The 17,155-nt window shown below is 51.1% G+C and overlaps 7 protein-coding genes across 7 annotated transcripts; 2 read left to right on the top strand and 5 right to left on the bottom strand.

Moving 5' to 3' along the window:
* The first annotated feature begins 551 nt into the window (after positions 1 to 551).
* V8C40DRAFT_250673 (uncharacterized protein) lies at positions 552 to 2,060 on the top strand. The gene is made up of 4 exons (XM_083217030.1): positions 552 to 674; positions 730 to 1,217; positions 1,278 to 1,475; positions 1,544 to 2,060. Exons 2-4 carry the CDS (start codon positions 1,157 to 1,159, stop codon positions 1,621 to 1,623), a joined length of 339 nt encoding a protein of 112 aa, XP_083070725.1. The 5' UTR covers positions 552 to 674; positions 730 to 1,156; the 3' UTR covers positions 1,624 to 2,060.
* Positions 2,061 to 2,284: 224 nt separating this feature from the next.
* Positions 2,285 to 4,908, top strand: V8C40DRAFT_250670 (regulator of chromosome condensation 1/beta-lactamase-inhibitor protein II). Its single transcript, XM_083217029.1, has 2 exons — positions 2,285 to 4,145; positions 4,201 to 4,908. The coding sequence occupies exons 1-2, from the start codon at positions 2,675 to 2,677 to the stop codon at positions 4,467 to 4,469; spliced, it is 1,740 nt and encodes a 579-aa protein (XP_083070724.1). The 5' UTR covers positions 2,285 to 2,674; the 3' UTR covers positions 4,470 to 4,908.
* Positions 4,909 to 7,801: 2,893 nt separating this feature from the next.
* On the bottom strand, positions 7,802 to 8,723 carry V8C40DRAFT_56233 (uncharacterized protein). Its single transcript, XM_083223132.1, has one exon. The coding sequence runs from the start codon at positions 8,521 to 8,523 to the stop codon at positions 8,032 to 8,034; it is 492 nt and encodes a 163-aa protein (XP_083070723.1). The 5' UTR covers positions 8,524 to 8,723; the 3' UTR covers positions 7,802 to 8,031.
* Positions 8,474 to 9,679, bottom strand: V8C40DRAFT_250665 (uncharacterized protein). The gene has a single exon (XM_083217028.1). The coding sequence runs from the start codon at positions 9,642 to 9,644 to the stop codon at positions 8,925 to 8,927; it is 720 nt and encodes a 239-aa protein (XP_083070722.1). The 5' UTR covers positions 9,645 to 9,679; the 3' UTR covers positions 8,474 to 8,924.
* Positions 9,680 to 9,686: 7 nt separating this feature from the next.
* V8C40DRAFT_250663 (uncharacterized protein) lies at positions 9,687 to 10,864 on the bottom strand. The gene is made up of 2 exons (XM_083217027.1): positions 10,718 to 10,864; positions 9,687 to 10,659 (listed from the first exon to the last, which is right to left on the bottom strand). Exons 1-2 carry the CDS (start codon positions 10,772 to 10,774, stop codon positions 10,003 to 10,005), a joined length of 714 nt encoding a protein of 237 aa, XP_083070721.1. The 5' UTR covers positions 10,775 to 10,864; the 3' UTR covers positions 9,687 to 10,002.
* Positions 10,865 to 12,272: 1,408 nt separating this feature from the next.
* On the bottom strand, positions 12,273 to 14,204 carry V8C40DRAFT_250658 (uncharacterized protein). Its single transcript, XM_083217026.1, has 3 exons — positions 13,859 to 14,204; positions 13,542 to 13,787; positions 12,273 to 12,938 (listed from the first exon to the last, which is right to left on the bottom strand). The coding sequence occupies exons 2-3, from the start codon at positions 13,656 to 13,658 to the stop codon at positions 12,486 to 12,488; spliced, it is 570 nt and encodes a 189-aa protein (XP_083070720.1). The 5' UTR covers positions 13,659 to 13,787; positions 13,859 to 14,204; the 3' UTR covers positions 12,273 to 12,485.
* Positions 14,205 to 14,479: 275 nt separating this feature from the next.
* On the bottom strand, positions 14,480 to 16,517 carry V8C40DRAFT_250653 (S-adenosyl-L-methionine-dependent methyltransferase). The gene is made up of 3 exons (XM_083217025.1): positions 16,114 to 16,517; positions 15,171 to 15,917; positions 14,480 to 15,082 (listed from the first exon to the last, which is right to left on the bottom strand). The coding sequence occupies exons 1-3, from the start codon at positions 16,282 to 16,284 to the stop codon at positions 14,822 to 14,824; spliced, it is 1,179 nt and encodes a 392-aa protein (XP_083070719.1). The 5' UTR covers positions 16,285 to 16,517; the 3' UTR covers positions 14,480 to 14,821.
* Between the last annotated feature and the right edge of the window lie 638 nt (positions 16,518 to 17,155).

Genomic DNA, 17,155 nt, shown 5'->3' with positions numbered 1-17,155 from the left:
GGGACGCACGCTTATGTATGTTGGCAGTGCTTGTAGTGTCATTGTATGCATGTTGAGTGGCATTCCGGTAGGACCCTTGCATGGTGGCATCGCGATAAGTCAAAGAACCCCGAGATACCGAGGTGCGATCTTGATGCAGTGGAGGGTTCAGCGCAGCATGGGAACGTGCCGGTTATTTTGGCTGAATGTAGAAGATGAATATCAAACTGTCTACTGGTAATGGGACGAATGGGATTCATGTCTCAAGGGAGGTGGCGCGAAATCCGGTTCAGTTACTCGCGCCAATAGGAACAGTAGTCATCCATCTTTCTAGAAGCACGCTTCTCTTTGCGTGGCTGACTGTTGCTAGGAACTTGGCTGGAGATTTAGATATCCTAGACTACAGCCCGGGAATACTAACATTAGTATATGTAGCCTCTATTATCACGCTCTGCCATTAATGTCTGCTACTTAGGAGCGCTAGTACCCTGTTTAAGCCTAACAGTGAAGAAGCCAAGCCATCTTGAAGCTTGTATAGATACTAGAATCAACGCTGCTGCATATGAGCTATAAGTTGATAGAAGCACTTTTGTATTGTGTCACAACTCTCAACAAGAAATTAATTTAACAGTCTCAATCAAGCGACTTTGGACCTCATCGTGCAATGCCAATAAATGTTGGGGCTGTTCTTCAGGGTAGCTTCGCATCCCCTATTGCCTTTGACCGTACTCGTATTCATCGCCACGACAGATTTCATTGAACCTTGCGCCACAGATAAATCGGTATGGTGATCATGTGCCAATCATCAAGCAAGTCAAAGGGGAAACCGAATGATTTCCAGCATCGATCCACGCCAATAGTTCTGCTTAGAAGCCTTATCCAAGGCTGCAACCAGATGTTTGCAAATACCCGTGTTCTGATTGGCCAATCGCCACGCCACATCGTCTGAGCCAATGGGCATCGCCGCAATCTGACCCAATTCGAGGGTCATCAGCCCAGCGGCGTCAAGGCTGAGTGGACCAAGCATCAGGTACAAAAGACGTCACTGTCCGGCTTCTAAGCTGGACATCCTGATCAAGCGATTATCTGCATCTCTCTACTCCGTGTTCACAGTCCATCTACAAGACTCTAACGACTCTTCCAACCCTTCTTCCTCAAACCAAACACAACCGTCAAAATGACTGCTACCAAGGCCTCTACTTGCTGCCGCCAGGGCACCGACGCCGAGTGTGCTTGTGGTAAGTTGGAATACACCAATCCTCTCTTAATTACATCAAATCTAACAGAAACCTCAATAGCTCAAAAGGCCACCTGCTCCTGCGGCAAGGAATCTGCTCTTCACTGCTCGTGCGGCAAAGCCACCGCCGAGAATGCTGTCGAGGGCCCGCGTTGCTCGTGCCGTGCTCGTCCCGCCGGCCAGTGCACCTGCGACCGCGCCTCTACAGAGAATGCGCCCGTGACAGGCTCAACCTGCCAGTGCGGTGCTCGACCAGCTAGTAAGTGCTCATCTATATCGGATTGAAGTGGAAGAGTTGGACTTGTGCTGACTTGTGTGACGTTTTAGCTGCTTGCACTTGCGAAAAGGCCACTGATGGCGGCTACAACCCTGCCAACGAGATCGACTTTACCAACTTTGCCAAATAAAGATCGAGCCATCTGCTGAGAGGTGCTTAATTGCTCCTCTCCCTTCTTTAAATCATCATCTCTTTTAATATCCTCATTTGAGACTGCGGTCAAGGGTGGCGTTCAGGGCGGGCAACGGAATGCAGGACTACTGCTGGTTTATTACACTATTTTGACTTGGCTGCACGCTTGCAGCGATGGAGCTGCATGTTGCATGTTGCATGCACTTATTCGAACGAGTTGCACATACTCGTACATAGATTTTGGCAGGGCGGCCGTCGCCTAAAGTGCGGGAGCCTTTACTATATCGGGCTTGGGCCGTGCCATTTGTTATTGTTGACATGCACAACACATTGGGACTGGCGTTGTGTGGCACCATTTGATGTCCTCCCTCTGGGGGCATTGTATACTACCTGATAGCATAATAAAATGAATGCAATCAAAAAACAATTCAAAGCAAAACAAAGAAAAAGACAACAAAGAAGATGATGAACTCAATCTGAACGTGCTAGCCTCGATTGGGCACAGACTGCGGCTCCTTGCTGAGCAACAAGTGAGAAGCGCTGAATCAATCTCATTCAAAAGTCAGCACATCAGGTCACACACGGGCTATTTGCTGGTATTATGTAATTTCGGGCTGCGATTCACCGCCCGCGCGAGGCGTCAAAAACGCCGCTCATTGGCCGCCGCCAATTTAACTGCCGGACAAATCAAGAGCGGTCAGCCCTTTTGAGCTGTAGCTCTGGTAAAGTTCCTACCTTGTGTGGAGCCACTTCTCTGTGCCACCCACCAGGGCTGGGCAAAAAATCTCACCTGGTCGCGTCCTGCCATCGTCGAGCCACTCCTATAACTACTGCCACAGACCACCTCATAGCGTGCGCTCCATCTCTTCATCACCATCATATAGAGTAGGATCTGATTTGGGGTCCTTTGGAAGCGCTGCATTGCATTTATCACAGCAATTGAAGCTTCCTTCGCGCTTCCGCGAGCACAACGCCCGAACCCGTCTATTTCCCCCTTCGCTTATCAAGCAGACCCCAAAGCTATCCATATATCAAACCAGCGCGTCGCGATGCCTCCCAAGGTCGCAAAGCCCGCTGCCTCCAAGGCGGCTTCAGATGCCAAGAAGCCTGCCGCGACCAAGGCCAGCGCAAAGGCGACATCCAAGACCGCCGCCACCACCAAGGCGACAACAGCCAAAGCCGCCAAGAAGGATGAGAAGCCAGCCAAAGCCAGCGCAAAGGCCGCCGTCAAGGACAAGACTGACGAAAAGACTCAAGAGGAGAAGCCCGTCACAAATGGCGCCCCCGCCGTCAAGCGAAAGGCTTCAGAGACGGAGGACGAGCAGGAAGACGTCGTCATGGAAGAGCCCCAGCCCAAGAAGAGCAAGACTGACAAAGAGCCACGCGCCGCACCGGCCAAGGCCAAGAAGCCCTCTTTCCCCGAGATTGGAAAGAAGATTAATGACGCCCCCACGCAAGTTTTGGACATTTACGTCTTTGGCGAAGGTACTTCGGGCGAGCTCGGACTGGGAAGCAAGCGCATCAACGGAAAGAAGCCCATCGATGTGAAGCGTCCTCGGCTTAACGACAACCTCTCGGCCAAGACAGTCGGAGTTGTACAGATTGCATGCGGTGGTATGCATGTCGTTGCGCTTACTCGCGACAACAAGATTCTCACTTGGGGCGTCAACGACCAGGGCGCTCTGGGCCGAGACACAAACTGGGATGGTGGATTGCGGGACCTCGACAAGGCTGACGACTCCGACTCGGAGGATGAAGACGACACCGGTATCAACCCCAAGGAGAGCACCCCGACCGCCCTGTCTGAGGAGGACTTTGCCCCCGGCACCAAGTTTGTTCAGGTCGTTGCTAGTGACAGCGCCTCCTTTGTGCTTACGGAAGACGGACGTGTCTATGGATGGGGTACCTTCCGATCTAGCGATGGTATTCTGGGCTTTACGGAACACGTCAGGGTTCAAACGCGACCTACTCTCGTTGCTGGTCTGAAGAACATCAAGGCTCTCGCCGCCGGAGCCAACCACATCCTCGCGCTCGACACCAAGAACAATGTTGTGGCTTGGGGATGCGGCCAGCAGAACCAGCTCGGCCGGCGCATCATTGAGCGCAACAAGATGTCTTCTCTGATTCCCCAGGGAGTCGGCCTGCCTCGAGGCAAGATTGCTAAGATTGCCTGCGGTTCGTACCACAGCTTCGCCATTGATAACAAGGGAGTCGTTTGGGGCTGGGGCTTGAACAACTTTGGCGAGATTGGTGTTGAGAGTAACGCCGGCGAGGACGATGCCGTTATTCTCAAGCCCGTCAAGATCACCTTCCTCGCCGACCACGCCGTCACAGGCATCGAAGGTGGTATCCATCACTCTCTGGCATGCACCGAGAAGGGAGAGCTGTTTGCTTGGGGCCGTGTTGATGGCTACCAGGTTGGCTTTGAGCTCGAGGCTATTGAAAAGGTCGACAAGGAGTACGTCATCCGGGACGAGAGAGGCACTGCCAGAATCCTCATCAAGCCTACCAAGCACGAAGGCAAGTAGATGTCCCATTATGATTAAGCTATGATTGTATGCTAACCATTTCCTAGGTATTACTGACATCGTGTCGGTTGCTGCCGGTACCGACAACAGCTTTGCCATTAGCAAGGACGGCAAGGCATACTCCTGGGGCTTTTCGAGCAACTACCAGACTGGCCAGGGCACCATTGACGACATCCACGTCCCTACCTTTATCGACAACACTGCCACCAGAGACAAGAAGATCATTGCTGCCGGCGCTGGCGGACAGTTCTCTGTCCTCATTGGCCTGGCCGAAGACGTTCCCACTACCAACGGCGAGGTGAACGGTGCTCACTAAATCATCAACTCTCGGCGATCAAAATACAGTAACAACAACCAAAAAAAAAAAAAAGGCGATGACAGACATTTGAGATGATATTTGATATCATGCTTCAAGCTATATAAGCCTGCTATCCAGGATCAGGAAGGATCCTGTGAGGAAGCTTTAATAAGGGCTACTCCACTCGAAGGGTTATTTCCTTCTCTCTTTTTTTCCGCATGCATTTGTTTTCCATTGCCTCATCACAGAGAGGTCGGGGAAAACTGACGGACGGGGCTCTCTGTAACCTAATGACGTGATGGACTTGTTTCTGGCGAGTGGTGAACTTTTTCTCTATATATAGATCATTTTGCATTGTATAGCCGTACTTATGACATTGCTTTGTTTAGGCGTTGTGGACATTGATTCTCACTGAGCTTCTCTCTCATAATAATATAGTGCTCATTTTTTTCGAAAAGACTTTGTGATGTCGGTGCAGGTTAGGTGTGAGGGATGCCTCTTATATCACGTCGTATAACAACACGGCGTTGCTCTAATCTATGATGGCTATCTTTTACATGGCTCTACGCTTTAGCTTACCTAGCTCGTGTGCTGCTGGTTCATATTACCTGGCGATATCTCGCAGAAGCAGCAATACACAGCGTCAATTGGCGTGTTGATAGTCCCATCACAACACTCATCGAATACCTAATAGACAAACACGGACAAAGTACTCCGTAGACAGTCACACAACCCCCGGCATTGCTAGCTCCCAAAACCGGCTTTTCAGACCGAAAATACTCCAGCCGAAGCGGGATTGATTGGATTGATTCCACGTTGCATGCCAGGGGGGTTTCTTAGCAGAGGCAAGGCAAAAACGTGCACGACTACATAGCGCCAAAAGCTACCGAAGTAGCGAGATTACAACGAAATAAAAAGGCTCCAAGGGAGACCGGCACGGAGCACAAAGTACGGAAGGGCCATGGTATTGAAAACGGGGCTGGAATATTTTGTTCCCCTTGCTGAGAGATCTGGATCTCAGCCCACGATGTGGTCTTTTTGGGGGTTGGTCGATAAGCTTTTTTTGGGCGAAGGAGGAAAAGGGAAAGGGGGGCACATCGATGGGCGTGGGTGTGTTGATGGGAATGGAAGGGCCTTGACCGCTTGGGGGGCGTGGGTTCGTGCAACTTTGACCGCTTGGCAGTGACAGACAATCTCGCTGGTGTGCTCGATTTGATGGTACGGGTATCTTGGTTGGTGGTGGTATCTTTGCAGGGGATGAGAATATTGGAGCGTCGTGGGGGTTGTGATGTGATATGGGAGCAACAGGCGCGAAGATGGCGGTAAACAGTTCTCGTCAGGAGTATCTCGGCAGACATGTGAGGTGGAATTCCAAAAGTATTCCCTCGCCTACTATTCGGAGAAGAACATACATCGGATTTCACATCTTGAACAGAGGAGAGAGAAAGACCGGAGAGAAAGAAATTGGCCCCCAGCACTCCCACTCACACCGCTGCCCAAGAGCGCCAGCCGAAGCCCGAGAGCATGGAGAAAGGAAGCAGCAAGCGGTGGAGAATATCGAAGCGAGACGAGCGTGTTCCAGATTCCAGAAGCTCCAAAGCTTACATGGGGCACCGGGGGGTCAAGCATTTTGCGGGCGATGGAGTCCAGTGAGAGTGAAAAAAAGAAAAAAGACGCTTGATTACGGCCGAAGTCCCCGGCTCACGGCAAGGGGAGAAGAGACCAGACCCCAAGATGCGGGCTAGACCGCGGTGGTACCTGAAGCAGCAGCAAATTACGGGTGCGACAGCGAGTACATGTACCTTAACTCGGTGCCCTGTTTTTAGCACGGAAAAAGCCAAGAGGAGTCTAGAAGAAGCAGCCGAGATTGGGGGGGACTGGGTTCTGCGAGCAATTGGATGCGGTGGCTCCGGCTGCCACGGAAGGAGAAAAAAGAAAAAATAAGAGCACGAGTTGGATGGAAGCATCCATGAACCTTGGAAGATGAGCATGGGAAGGGGATAATGGATGCGCTGTACCTGCAGCGATCCAGGGGCTGGATGGCCTTTCTCGACGGCGCGATTGGACCAAAGACGCTGGAGGGATTCGCACTGGACCTCAAGGGCAAGGCCAGTGGACGGACGGCAAATGGCGGCCCTGCAGCGCTATTGCTTGGCGGCTGGCCGTGCGCTGAGACCGCTAAACAGAAACAGGGCGGTTCCGCAGTGGCGACTTGGGAGCCCACGTTCGCGGTCACGGCAAGCGGTTTAGCGTTGTTGATGGCCGGTGTGCGTTTTGCCAAGGGGCGCTGAAACTTGGGAATTTGCTAGCATCAATACGCATTTGATAGTTTCTTGGACGTGATATTACTTAGATTGATCTATTCTATGGATAGCATACGAAAGACTTGGCGCATGATGGGAAATAAGAGAAAGATTTGATCAAATAAGACAAACGCCAGACATGAAATATTGAAATTAAAACAGTGTGGACGGACGTGGTGCGTATTGTTCCCGACCGAAAGACGGCTCACGGACCTCCTTGTTACAGAAGGTACATGATATTGAAACTTTGATGTGGGAATACATTCCGGCTTGCCGCAATAGTCGTAATTAAGCAAGGAAACGAAACGGAAAACGTCAATTCTCACATTCACTTTACGTTTGTTGTTCCGTACTGTACGTACCTATACTGGTCATCTGCCGTTCCTGTACGCTGTAGGGAGTACGAAGGTTCATTAGCTGCATGCAGCTTCAATATTACGAGCACCATCATTTCACGCAACCAGTCTCCATATCCGTAACAAAAAAAAAGCGTCATTTCCCTGATTTTGATTGATTTCTATTTATTCCTCAGACACGCGGACCCGGTATTCATCGCCTCTCCCTATCCCTTTTTGCAGATCATGTTCAGAGGATGTTCGCTGCTGGTGGCAAAGTGCTCATACTGTACGTCCATACGGAATACACACATGTAGCAATGACATTGATGGACTAGAACGGGCATCAAATGACTTCAATCTCCCATAATAGCTCGTCCGTACCTTGCATATTGTGGCGCGGTGATCGCTCGGAGAATTGCCACTGAAAGATTGAAACGGCCAATTTCATTTTGCCCGTCTTCTTTCTTGCTTTTTGACACTTTCTAGCTCGTCAATGCGCAATGTGAATTTTAAAAAAAAGAAACGATGATGTTTCCGATACATCGCGATCTTCCCATCAATGGATTCTTTACACCCCCCTCCATTACGGTGAGGTTGGCGGGCGGAAGCGTTTCACTTATTGCCGAGCTGTGTGTAGTACGAATCCATACATGCCCTTCGGCGTTTTCTGCTGCCTTACTAATCTTGCCTCTTGTTGCTTTGCCCCAATGTCTACTAGGCGTGTTCAGCACAGCTACGACGACGGTCTGTGTACAGGATAGTGCCATTAACAAAAGCGGCAGTTGCTAGAGATGTGCCGAATAGCTCAAATAGCTGGACGGAAAAACCACCTGCACACCAGAGCAACACACTACTGTATTCTTGCTTACTGTATCCCGCCTCATCAATACAGGTCATCCGGATCCATTGATGCTACCTTCACCTTCACCTGTAGCTGCATCAAGCTCTTGCTCCTCCCGACCTCCCCCATGTCAAAAGTCTAGCACGCGAAGCCTTGCCAAGACACAGTAGTTCTCTTTCAAAGGCGACACAGGGCCAAGCTTTGTGAGCCATTATAATCCCAGATCGGCAGACGCACGGCGGTTTGAGAAGATCCACCCGACGGAGCACTTCTTCTCCACTCCTAATCTTGCGTCTTTCTCCTTTTACCGCATCCCCCTGCCAAAAGCGAACAAAGACCTTGAAAGGAGAGGACCCGCGCTGTTTCAAAGCTATGGGAATATATGGAAAAAGAAACGGCACTAGCAGCAGTTGTAGCAAAAAACGGTATGCCGGGGAACAAGACGGGGAGCAAGGAGAGACACGGTACGCTAAATGGGAGCGAGACACTGGGCTGAGAAGCTGAGAAGAGAGAGAACAAAGGATACAGCAAGATAAAAATACCACATTAATTAGACACTGTCTTAATACGAAATAGGCACTATACGACATGTTACAATGCTGCACCACAGAGTTGCAATTCGCGGCTTAGCGAGGTGACGAGCAAACGGAAGAGGAGCACATATGCGTTGTGATACCTCAGAACGCACAGTACACACCTAACCACTCCATGTACATACCTACATGTCGTCTTACAGGCAGGCAGACAAAAAAACAAGCATCGAGCATTGGGCAAATCTCTCCCCCCCCCCCAGTCACGCCATTGCCAGGGCCCAATCGTTATCAATGCACCAGCCACGAGCATATCGGATGGCATGGTGACCCAGCACCAAGAAAGCTGGAGCTTCCTCATCCAAGGCAGCGCAAAAAAAACAAAAAAAAACGGCTGGGCTGGGTCTCTCTTCTCCTCTTGGTCCTCCCCCAAAAGAAGGGAGCCCACTCCGGCCGCCCGCTTATTCCCAGTTTTTCACAAAAAAAAGCAAAAGAAAACCTTGGAAGCTTCCCATACCATAGCTAGACGCCTTTTGGCCGGAAGCAAAAGAGTGGCCCTCCCTGATGACGCGTATGCCCCCCCAAGAAGCAAAAAGTAGAGCCCGGGATAAAAGGGCCAAGTGCGGAAATTCTCGACTACTGTGCCAGTATGTCGCAGCGGTGGAGCAGCAAGCAGCCAGGCGTGGGACGGAGGTGGGCTCTGGTTTGCTGTTTGCTGATCCGAAGAGGGTCCCAGTGGCTTGGGGGGTCAGTGGCTTGCCCAGCCCAGCTTCTCCGTTGTACGGACAAGCGAGGAAAAGCCTCTCTGTTCTTGGTCTTGGTCTTGATTTTTTTTTGATCCTGTTCGTTCGTCTGTTCGTTTTTGGGATGGTGATGGTTGCAGGGAAGAGGTGGTGGTGATGGGAGCTTTTCCCATCCCGGCGAGGTTGTGGCGCTAACAACGGATAAGAAGAGCAGATAGATAGGGAATGAAGTAATTGTACAGAGATAGGCACTGCAAAGATAAGGCTATCTTTTGGTGTGGTGTGGCGGGCCAATGTAACTTGGACATATCCGGCGGGCGGTACATGTACCAAACCCATTATTGCCGAGAAGAGGCTTGACCTGCAGTGGCTATCGCAATCGCACAAACACCTCACGGCCACACCCCATTTCTCGAGAAGTGTCTCAGCCGCATGCATAGCATCCCAAGACGGATGTGATAGATAATGTAATGGCTGGGCGCAGCAACCACAGCGTCTCGGGTACCGGTACTTTTCGTCTTGTCTTGTTTCCGTTCCCATTGTATTACATGCAGCATGATTCATTCGTTGCGTCCTCGTGTTTCTTACGATTCAGCACAACTCTAAAATATGCCTCTTTTCGCGTGCCTGGACTGGCTGGGCATCGCATCGCATCGGTATCGAAATCTCCGCCCGCTGCGTGGAGTGCAGTAGAGGGAATCTCTCGTATGCAGCCTACACAAAAGAAGCAATACAATAAAAGGGCCAAGAAGGTCAAATTGAACCAAGAAAACAAGGCGCCCCCCTCCCATCCCATTCAGTGAAAGTGAACCTTCTCAGCTGAGAGAAAACAGAAAACGGCGGGCTGGCTAAACTCCCCATCCCTCTGGCGTAGTGCGAGACAAGTGCCATTGGAATGGCGTCGAAAAGGATATTCAACCGGGCGGCTCAGCAAAGAATTCATCACAAAGCATAAAGTAGAGAATAGCAGACGGCGAGTGACAGAATGGCTTGTCGTCGGAGCTTCCGGCGGCCGTTCCCTGCTTGGAGGCCATTGGGCAGCTTGCGTAAGTCTAGGCAAAGTACCGCTCCGTCTACCGCACGGGTAACGGGTACATGGGCGCCGCACTCCGGGTCCGACGAGGGAGCTTGTCAATGGGACAAAGGACTGGGACTGGGGAGGGAGACGGGTCGGCATTGTACAGTATTGAACAGCTGGTTCTGTTCGCGTTTGTACGAGTACTGTACAGACACTGTTACTGTGCTGTGCTGGTGCTGTGCGTGTACTCGTAGCTGTGGTAGTACTGTAATCTGCCCTTGTTCTATATATATCGATATGATATATCCGGCATCCTGACAGGGGGGCTATGTTCGCAGCTGTTAGCGGCCGATGGATGGGAGATGACCACACAGCACAGCACAGCACAGGCAAATGTACATTTTGGATGCCACAGCCCCAGCAGGCTACTGTAGAGTAACTGGCGCAGTGAATGCATTGATCCAAACAGCACAGCTGCTGATAGTAGTGATAGTTGGCACACCACCACGCAATCATCCGTCTCGGCCGCAACAGGCAAGGTGGCGAACATGACGCGATAACCAGCCTCCAGCACCGCAGACACAACAACTGACTAACGCGGTGATCTGCTGGGAACAAGTCATTGGCATGTCGCAGCAGCACTAACCGCTGTGCTTGGGATGTCCAGGTGGAATCTACTAGTAATCCCTGACCCCGGTTGCGCCTCTCAGGGGTGGGATAGACAGGGGCGTGCGCGTTTGCATGATGGTGGTGGGCGGGCTCCTTTTTTTTTTCTCTGGGGCCTTGCACTCGGCCATGCTTTATCATCCCATCCAGACCGAGATATAAAGCGAGCCAGACTTTCGTTGTCAGCTTTTGTTTTTTTTCTCTCTTCTTTCCTTCCATCAACCCACAGCCGAACAATTCCATTCGTTAAAACTCTCCAAACTCTTTTACCAACAACCAAAAACCTAAAACCCCCAAAACACCACACACAACCTTCAAAATGCGTGCTGCCGCTGTTATCGCTATCTTCGCTGCCACCGCCATGGCCCAGACTGGCGGCACTGCCTCTCCCACCAACGGCACCAGCACCACCGGCACTGGCAAGCCCACCTCCGCTCCCACCAACGGTGCCAGCTCCCTGTCTCAGAACATCCTCCTCGGTGTCGGTGCCGCCGCCGTCCTCGCTGCCAACCTCTAAGCGACTCGCGCCTCTTGCTTGGCTTTCCACTGCCTTGAGGATCTAAGGGTCGTGTTGTGAGCTTTTCAGGAAAACCGGGAGGAACAAGGAAACTCGGAGGAGGGATGGGGAATTGAAAGAAAAAAACAAAGTGGAAGAACAATTTAGTGTGTCGACATCTTGGAAGCAACATCTTTTACCACTACGACAGAGATGGCTGCTCAGGATGTAAGAGTCAATTCCCAGCCTTGATCCTCTTTTCCCGGAGCCGGCCTGTCCGGGGCCGCAACACTAATCGGGTCCTCCGTCAACGAAAAACAACCACGGCTGGCTCGGGGAAGGAGATCTTTGGCGCGGCGACTATTTTTGCATTTCTACTTTTTTTTTTTTATCTTCTTTTTTTCCGCAAAAGACTTTTTTCATTTTCAACCTTTGCTACTTCTCTCGACTTTTGCATAAAGTGCGACATACCATCTAGAGGTTTTGTCTGCCCCGGGAAAGATGGCGTTTCTACAATTTTCTGGAATTGGAAATAATTGTGTGCTTTTTTTGTTATTGTGTGATGCGCCGGCAGATGTGATACGAAATTCATTCTTCTGACTGGGAACTGTTTTGGTCGATTTTTTTACGGCTTGAGGAGGAATGGGGAGGAGGAGAAACTCGTCGGTGTGTTTGCGCGAGTTTGGTTGGAATCCGCCGAAAACAGATAATAGTAATTAATGCAAAAGGCAATTCCCTCTAAAAAAAACCTGTTTTCTCTCGAGTGAATTAATTGTGTGACCCGACCGTATTCCTTCTAGTGTGCGATAAGTGACTGCTGCCAGAGAAGAAGAAAAAAGACGTGATCCATTATGACTACCGACTGGGGGGGTGTGAGATGATATGATCCCTGTCTTTATTTTAGGCGCCTAGAACGCTGGCTGTTTAATGAAGCAATTTGGCACCACTTGATAAGCTGATTCCAACGTTACCACAGACTCTCGTTACCTGGTATACATGCAAAGTACATTTCTCTGCGTGCCTTTTCTTTCTATACCGCTTATACTACCTAGGACCGTAGTACTACCTACTCGTATTGATCCATCACGACATTTGATCTTTATACTGGCGCCCTGCCATACTTGGTCGCCATGATCCTTGTACAGTCGACAAATTTGTCAAAATCGCGCACCAGCTGCGGAAAGTCCTGAATCAGCTCCAGCGTCCGGGCCTTGAGCTCAGCGGCCTTGTCGCCGGCCTGGGGCGGATCCACGGCATCATCGTCGCCTCCAGCTGTATGGACGCCTCCTCTGTCTCTGTCATCTTCACAGCTAGTAGCCGCTTCTGCTGCCACTCCAGCTGCTGCTGCTCGTGCTGCTGCTACTGTTGCCGCCGCCGCTTCTGCTTTGGGCCCTCCGTCGTCGACTTGGCCGCTGCCGCGGGTGCCGACGACGCTGACGGGGCTTCCGCTTGTGCTCTGGCTCTGGCAGTGGCTCTGGCTTGCAAACCAATGCTTGTTCAGGGCCGACAGGCGGACGAGGAATTCGTCATAGTCGACTTTACGTAGCGTCGCCTGATTGCCGGGCGAATGCCGAAGCGATTCAACACCACATCAGCCTTTTTCTTCTATTACTCGTATTTTGTAGATACAATGTAACTCGTAGGTACTCTGCCAAAACAGATGAAATTCCGAAAGTACTTGTGAAAAAACGGGCATCGCTTGATACCTGGGAGGCAATCATCGGTTGAGTCATACGAGGACAAGCCAATGGTGATGCCAGTAGACCTCGTATACTCGTAATTGACAACAAGCCATGTTATCCCTCCATCACATGTTGGAAAAAGCGAAAAATAGATTGTGGAAATGATAAAATAGGGTTGATCATGTAATGTAACCGAGTGTGTCTTCTGTCTCCTGGGCGGGTGTGGGATGATCACCACATCCAGTCATCACCATCCAATCCAGCCCAAAAGCGGCAAACGAGCCCAAATGCGTCAGGTGTCTTACTTTTCGGTGGAGCTGCCAGTGTAAGATTATGGAGATGGGGGCTTTCTGTGTGGGTTTGTGATGAAAAGAATAAACATAAAATAGAATGAACGAATGAAAGAAGAGGCAGAGGGGAAAAGAAAGAAAGGAAAATACCAGTTGAATCAAGGAGAATGAGGTCATACATACCTGGGCCAGGCTTCCCCATCGCATCATGAAGAGCATCGTGTCGTCTGCATATCCCGGAACGTTGAGCATGGCACTGTTGACTTCGCTCGCGCGCTGCGAGCCCCCGGTAGAGCTCATCGTCGTCGTGCCTGTTTCCTCAAAGCTGATTTGAAGAGACGGAAAATATTATTTATAGCTCCCCCTTCCCTTTGTGTTTAGTTTGGGTTACGGCGGGCGTGTGTCGTGTGGGCGAAATCGAGTGTGCGTCTGTGTGAGCGAGTCAAAATGGAAGCTCGCCCAGAAGAAGGAGAAAAGAGCACTACTACACTAGGACTGACGGGTATGAAGCCGCTGTTCCAGGCCAGGCGAATCCCATCAGCCGCATGAGCCCTACGAGGCGCAATGGTCGGTGAGCCGAAATGTGATGAATGAGTTGGAGAAGAGGGCTAGTTCCATACGAAAAGGCACAGCAGTAGTCGAGTTGTTAGTTCTTATGCACGCTTCACTTGATCAAGTTGGATTCTCAGCTGGCACACAGCCTTGCCGACGCCACGTGGGGCTGTGCTTGCCTTGCTTCTTGTGTTTGTAATAATTGAGAATTGATATTTTGATTCATTGATTCATTTGATATACTTGGAATTGAACTTGTCACGTCGTCTCCAGAAATCAACACCAGGCCTAGAGCATCCCAGCCGCAGCATTACATGTATGATATAGGCAGCTCGCATTTGATGGAATCCAGAATAAAACCCGAACTGAGCCCAACCACCTCAATGTAAGCAAACAAGCATTTCGATTTGTCTTTCAAGGCTGCCTTGCGCTGACAGCTAATGCAGAAGCTGCAGATGACCCGCCCCTTGACGGCCTCTTGTCTCACCAATCATGGCAGAGCACCTACCAGTACTGTACATCAGCATCGACATCTACAAGGACATGCCCGGATGAGCTTCCGGCTCTGAGGCATTGTATCTGGTACTTGAGCCTACTGGTCTAAGATACATCAAAGGCAAGTAAGGGCGAGTACGACTTCTTTATGCAAATTTATAAGTTGTGACTAAAGCCGAATTCACCGCAGAGTGCATGAGAATGATGGCACTTTGCTCATCTTCATAAAATGGTAAAAATAGGTAGCTGTATCAAATTCCATACCAATAAACGCTTAACAGCAAAACCAAGACAAAATGAATATCCCAAACCCTTCCCCCACCATCTCCATATCCCACCATGTATGTATCCTGAAAGGAAGCTTGGCAAAAATCTGAAAGCCCGCTCCATCCCATCAGCACCAAGTTTCGCCTCATCTACACCCCTCCCCCTCCGCCTTGCCAGTTGAGCGGTTTCCTCCCCACGATGAACCGGTAGGTGGTAATCAGCCTGAGGTCCCGACTTCGAAACTCCCGCTTGACGCCCTCCATCAGCACGTCCGCCTGGTCTTTGGAATAGTTCAACACGCGGGTGAAGAGGGCTGGCGTGTGCGAGTCGACAGACATTTGCATGTGCGTGAGCTCATACTTGCCCAGCTCCTTTAGAGTAGGATCCTTGGCCCATGGTCCGATTGGTATCTGTTGTTTGTTAGCCGGTTTGCTTGCTTGCCTTGTCCCATCATTTGACGTGTATAATCGTCAATGCCAGAAGAAAGCTTCAACGTACTCTGTATACCTTCTCCTCAACATCCTCGAAACCTGCGTCAATGATCCACTGCTTCTGATACCGCGCCACATTGATCTGCTTGCCATACATCCTGCTCGCGGCGTCCAGCTTGTCGACCCATTCCATCGTCCACGGCGCGCGATCACAGCTATCGTCGTCGCTAAAGATCCACGCATCGTACTCCTGCATCTCAAGCCACCCGCCGGGCTTCAAATTCTCCATCACCTGCGAGTAGAAACGCGGCCAGTCGGCCGACGTGCCGCTGAGCGCCCGCCCGTGTATGTAGTCGAACTTTTCGTCCTCGTGGTACGTCCACTGGTCCTCGTAGTCGTCGACGTGGAAGCGGCAGTTGTTGGGCACCCACTCGGGTTGGATCGGCGACAGGTCGACGCCGAAGACGGACGCGTTGGGGAACTCGTCGGCAATATCAATGGCCCAGATGCCCGTGCCGGTGCCCAGGTCCAGGATGCGCAGCTCGTCCTCCTCGTCGGTGGGCGACGGTAGAGGCGCTGTGAAGAGGCGGCCGCCGATTAGGAGGCGCCATATGTGATGCTGGAGATCGAGCCGCTCCTGTTCCTGCTGGTCGTTGGGCAGCACGTACTGGCCCTCTCTGTAGGCGTGATAGCGACGGCCGTTCTCATACTGGTAGTTGTAGATGGACGACGTGATGGAGCCGGTGTAGGTCGAGTCTTGATCAGAGCCATAGGTCGAGTCGACATCCGCCGGGTCATCGGGATATGCGTCGTGCTGGTCCCAGGTTCATGTAAGCGGTTGTGCGACAGCCATCTCCAATGTTTCCTCGTTTCCTTTAGACTCTTCCTCTTCCTCATTGACTTTCTTCCTCCCCCTTCTTCTTCATTACAAAAAGACTCTCAACATGTTGCATCACATCACGCATGTAGTTCGACACACGTGACGGAGATCAATGACGGGTTGCACTCACATCGACTTGGACCGGCACAGGATTGTCGGCATCGCCAGCCACGAGGCCGGCCAGCGGCGTCATTGGCCCGGCAGACTGCGACGGCGAATGCCGCGGTGAAACGGATGGGGATTTTTCCTTGCCCTTGGGAGAAGTGGGCGGCGACTTTGCATTGTCAATGGGAGACGCCATGGTTCGTGTCGCAGAAAATATGACTGGTGACTTTTTTTTCCTTCTCCCTCCAGTCCCTTCTCGCCTCGCTCGTGCGACGGTACGCGAGGCTCGAATACGCCAGGGGCCCTCCCGGCGATCGCGATTTCGAGAATGGCTGCTAAAATCGGCGGACGAAAGAAATCCTTCCCTATTTTCCCCCGTTGTTCTCTTTCTCCTTAACTAGTGGCCTCGGAAACGGCAGTATCGATCCTGTAAGGACAGAGTCGTGTTGGGGCGGGGAGCGGCTTGCGGGATGCGAGGCTTAGAAGCTCCGGGCCTTTTCGGCCTCGGGAGGGCTAAGACACTTATGAGCTAGCAGCATGTTGGACGAGTACTCGGGCTGTACTGAGACCCGAGTCTGATTTTCAGGTTGATATTGGGTCATGAGGTGTATGGCTGCATGAGAATATGTGTACTAACGGAGGTCCTTGCATGATTGTCTGTGTAACATCAATGGGCTCTGCGTTTGATGTAAGCTCACAAGGTGTCTATTATGCCGTGCCATTTTGGTGTGGCGTCCGCCAGCCGTCAGTTCTTTATTCCTTCTTACATACAGGTACTATTGATCCAGCCGTTGTAACATGATCTCAGCCCGGGGAATCTAAATGGAGGTACGGCAATCTTTCCCACCCTTCCACGTGTAAGCACTTGTATCTATCTGCAAGTCATAATAGCCCATGAACACGATACTATATGTACGAAGTCCATACGGCATTCATTAGCATCAAAATCAAATGAAGGCATACACTGTAGGGCCTCTTGATTCTTGTGGAACCAAGGCCTTTACAAGCCCGCGCGTCTTCTTTCTTGGCCTTCGCCGTCGCATCCCGCTCTCACGCCACAACTCAAA

The sequence above is a fragment of the Trichoderma camerunense genome (genome assembly GCF_050948025.1).
Source record: "Trichoderma camerunense strain CBS 138272 chromosome Unknown V8C40scaffold_14, whole genome shotgun sequence".
NCBI classification, from domain to species: Eukaryota; Fungi; Ascomycota; class Sordariomycetes; order Hypocreales; family Hypocreaceae; genus Trichoderma; species Trichoderma camerunense.
Note: the sequence above shows the minus strand (reverse complement) of the source record. Positions and strands in the feature narration are given on the sequence as shown.

Bases quoted from the DNA above. Each gene is read 5' to 3' on its own strand.
- V8C40DRAFT_250673 (XM_083217030.1), top strand. From the start codon at position 1,157: ATGACTGCTACCAAGGCCTCTACTTGCTGCCGCCAGGGCACCGACGCC. The intron at 1,218-1,277 runs GTAAGTTGGAAT...AAACCTCAATAG, and splicing joins CGACGCCGAGTGTGCTTGTG to CTCAAAAGGCCACCTGCTCC. The intron at 1,476-1,543 runs GTAAGTGCTCAT...GTGACGTTTTAG, and splicing joins GTGCGGTGCTCGACCAGCTA to CTGCTTGCACTTGCGAAAAG.
- V8C40DRAFT_250670 (XM_083217029.1), top strand. From the start codon at position 2,675: ATGCCTCCCAAGGTCGCAAAGCCCGCTGCCTCCAAGGCGGCTTCAGAT. The intron at 4,146-4,200 runs GCAAGTAGATGT...ACCATTTCCTAG, and splicing joins CAAGCCTACCAAGCACGAAG to GTATTACTGACATCGTGTCG.
- V8C40DRAFT_56233 (XM_083223132.1), bottom strand. From the start codon at position 8,523: ATGTCGTATAGTGCCTATTTCGTATTAAGACAGTGTCTAATTAATGTG.
- V8C40DRAFT_250665 (XM_083217028.1), bottom strand. From the start codon at position 9,644: ATGCATGCGGCTGAGACACTTCTCGAGAAATGGGGTGTGGCCGTGAGG.
- V8C40DRAFT_250663 (XM_083217027.1), bottom strand. From the start codon at position 10,774: ATGTTCGCCACCTTGCCTGTTGCGGCCGAGACGGATGATTGCGTGGTG. The intron at 10,660-10,717 runs CTATCACTACTA...TGCGCCAGTTAC, and splicing joins ATTGCGTGGTGGTGTGCCAA to TCTACAGTAGCCTGCTGGGG.
- V8C40DRAFT_250658 (XM_083217026.1), bottom strand. From the start codon at position 13,658: ATGAGCTCTACCGGGGGCTCGCAGCGCGCGAGCGAAGTCAACAGTGCC. The intron at 12,939-13,541 runs GTATGTATGACC...CCCGGCAATCAG, and splicing joins GATGGGGAAGCCTGGCCCAG to GCGACGCTACGTAAAGTCGA.
- V8C40DRAFT_250653 (XM_083217025.1), bottom strand. From the start codon at position 16,284: ATGGCGTCTCCCATTGACAATGCAAAGTCGCCGCCCACTTCTCCCAAG. The intron at 15,918-16,113 runs GTGAGTGCAACC...ACCTGGGACCAG, and splicing joins CTGTGCCGGTCCAAGTCGAT to CACGACGCATATCCCGATGA. The intron at 15,083-15,170 runs GTACGTTGAAGC...AACAAACAACAG, and splicing joins TTGAGGAGAAGGTATACAGA to ATACCAATCGGACCATGGGC.